Below are 2,173 nucleotides of genomic sequence, written 5' to 3' on the forward strand. Positions count from 1 at the left end.
AATCATAACTCTCATATCCATCTCTGAAACCAATTCTAGAAAATACTGAAACACTGATATGGAGACGGAATACAAGGAGAAGGAGAAGGAGGTGAATGTGTCGAATAGAAATTCAAGCTTCAATTACAAGGAATTAGTGTTCAGGCTCTTAGCACTCTCACTCACTCTCGTCGCCGCCGTTGTTCTTGGAGTCGATAAACAGACCACCACCGTCTCTCTCACCCTTGTCCCGTCGCTGCCGCCTGTCGACCTTCCTGTCACCGCCAAGTGGACTGACCTCTCTGCATTTGTGTATGTACTTCCTCACTATAAACATCTAGTCGCGTATAATCAACCTGTAACTACATCTATTTGAAATTACCTGAACCTAATTGAGCGATTTGTTTCGATTTGTTTCAATTTTATGTTTGAGCCGGTCACATATGATGATATGATAAACTGTAATCGAACGATTCGTACTTCGATCTCTTTAATTTGAATTTGATGTTACAGGTACTTAGTGATTGTGAATGCAATTGCGTGCGCTTATGCAGCAATATCGTTGGTGATTCTATTGGTAACCAGAGGTAGAAATAAGCTTGTGTCATTGATTTTACTGATGTTAGACCTAATGATGGTGGTGCTGCTCTTCTCCGCCATTGGTGCCACCGGGTCTGTTGGTCTTATCGGGTACCAAGGGAACTCGCATGTGCAGTGGGAGAAGGTGTGTAATGTGTTTGATAAATTTTGTCACCAGGTTGCCATAGCTGTTTTTCTGTCGTTCGCCGGAAGCATAACTTATCTTTTGCTTATTCTGCTTGCTGCTGTAACTCTTCACAACAAATGAACAAATCCTCAGAGAAGCCATGATTAAACCTTTATGAAAATTGATGTAACATTTATTTATATTATCGTTGTTCTTCTTCTTCAAACATTTATTTATATTATCGTTGTTCTTCTTCTTCTTCATGAATTTACATAACATCGGAAATTTTCTATGTTGACACATGCGTTGTGCACATGACTATCAAGGGCAATTTGGTCATTTAATTCATTCTTCAATCTCCTACTACGTCTTCTTGCCTCTTTCACGAATCACGGGGACCTCTTTTAACCTCTTTTATAATGATTTGTTTTTGTTTATTTATTAAATATAAATTTACCAACGTAAAATTTCAAAGCTAAATATAAAAACTAAAAAAAGAACCCGAAATTAAATAAATTCAAGAAAAAAAAAACTCATATAATAAACCTAAAAGGAAAAACATATAAATATCAAAAGATAATGTTTAACGTTATCTTTTATACAGAGACTCAAACTAGAAACAAATTCTTGAATACTACTCAATTCCAAAAGTTTATCCACGTTAAATGGACACGTGTGAATTTTATCCACATTCAAACAAAAATAATGAAAAGGTAAAGATAAAGAAAGAACATCAATTAACCATTTCAAAGCACAAATAAATAAATAAAATCATGATCTTAGTTAGTTTATAAAAATCAAATTTATGTCATGATCAATTAAAAAGCCTTTAATTAGAGCATCTATAGTATGAGATTTTACAGTTTTTTCAAGCTAAAAAGTTCTTAAAAAAAATAAAATAAAATAAAATTTGAATGAGCTTTTTCAAAAAAACTTGGTAATATCTTCTGGTTATCTTTTCAACGATGTGGTGACTATAAAAATAAAACATAAATAATCAAAAGAGAAGTTTTTTTTTTTTTTTTTTTTTTTATATTGTGGTGGATACAAACAACTATTTATTTTTTTATTTTTATTCTAAGTTATTTTTTTCATGAAAAACTATTTTATTTCAAATATGTTTATCAAAAAAACTCTAAAAAACAAGCTCATTTGTGGATGCTATTAGCAATACTAATTTACCTTTGTTTGTCGACAAACAGAATGACAGACAGTACATGTGACTAGAGACACAAACATTTGTCCCATGGCTTTCTTTTTAGTACATGCTTATATAATTTTTTTTTTATTACAATAATAATAAATAAATCTTTTATACTACTGTTAGCTGAGTTTATTATAATATATGTGGTCATATTGCAGACACAATGCCTACCCCATTTAATAGCACCATTTCCTCAACCGAAAATTAATGGACATTTATTCGTTTATCTTGCAAATAATGACTGTTGTATGCTCAAGTTGCTTGATTCTGATTAAATAATTTAA

The 2,173-nt window shown here is 31.8% G+C and overlaps 1 protein-coding gene across 1 annotated transcript; it reads left to right on the top strand.

The window, feature by feature from the left end:
- Positions 1-948, top strand: LOC145003471 (CASP-like protein 1E2). Its single transcript, XM_078962602.1, has 2 exons — positions 1-291; positions 493-948. The coding sequence occupies exons 1-2, from the start codon at positions 59-61 to the stop codon at positions 824-826; spliced, it is 567 nt and encodes a 188-aa protein (XP_078818728.1). The 5' UTR covers positions 1-58; the 3' UTR covers positions 827-948.
- Positions 949-2,173: the final 1,225 nt, after the last annotated feature.

The sequence above is a fragment of the Lactuca saligna genome, chromosome 6 (genome assembly GCF_052625555.1).
Source record: "Lactuca saligna cultivar CGN05327 chromosome 6, ASM5262555v1, whole genome shotgun sequence".
NCBI lineage: Eukaryota > Viridiplantae > Streptophyta > Magnoliopsida > Asterales > Asteraceae > Lactuca > Lactuca saligna.

Excerpts from the sequence above, each read along its gene's own strand:
- LOC145003471 (XM_078962602.1), top strand. The coding sequence starts at position 59 with ATGGAGACGGAATACAAGGAGAAGGAGAAGGAGGTGAATGTGTCGAAT. Across the intron at positions 292-492 it reads ACTGACCTCTCTGCATTTGT|GTACTTAGTGATTGTGAATG; the intron begins GTATGTACTTCC and ends TTGATGTTACAG.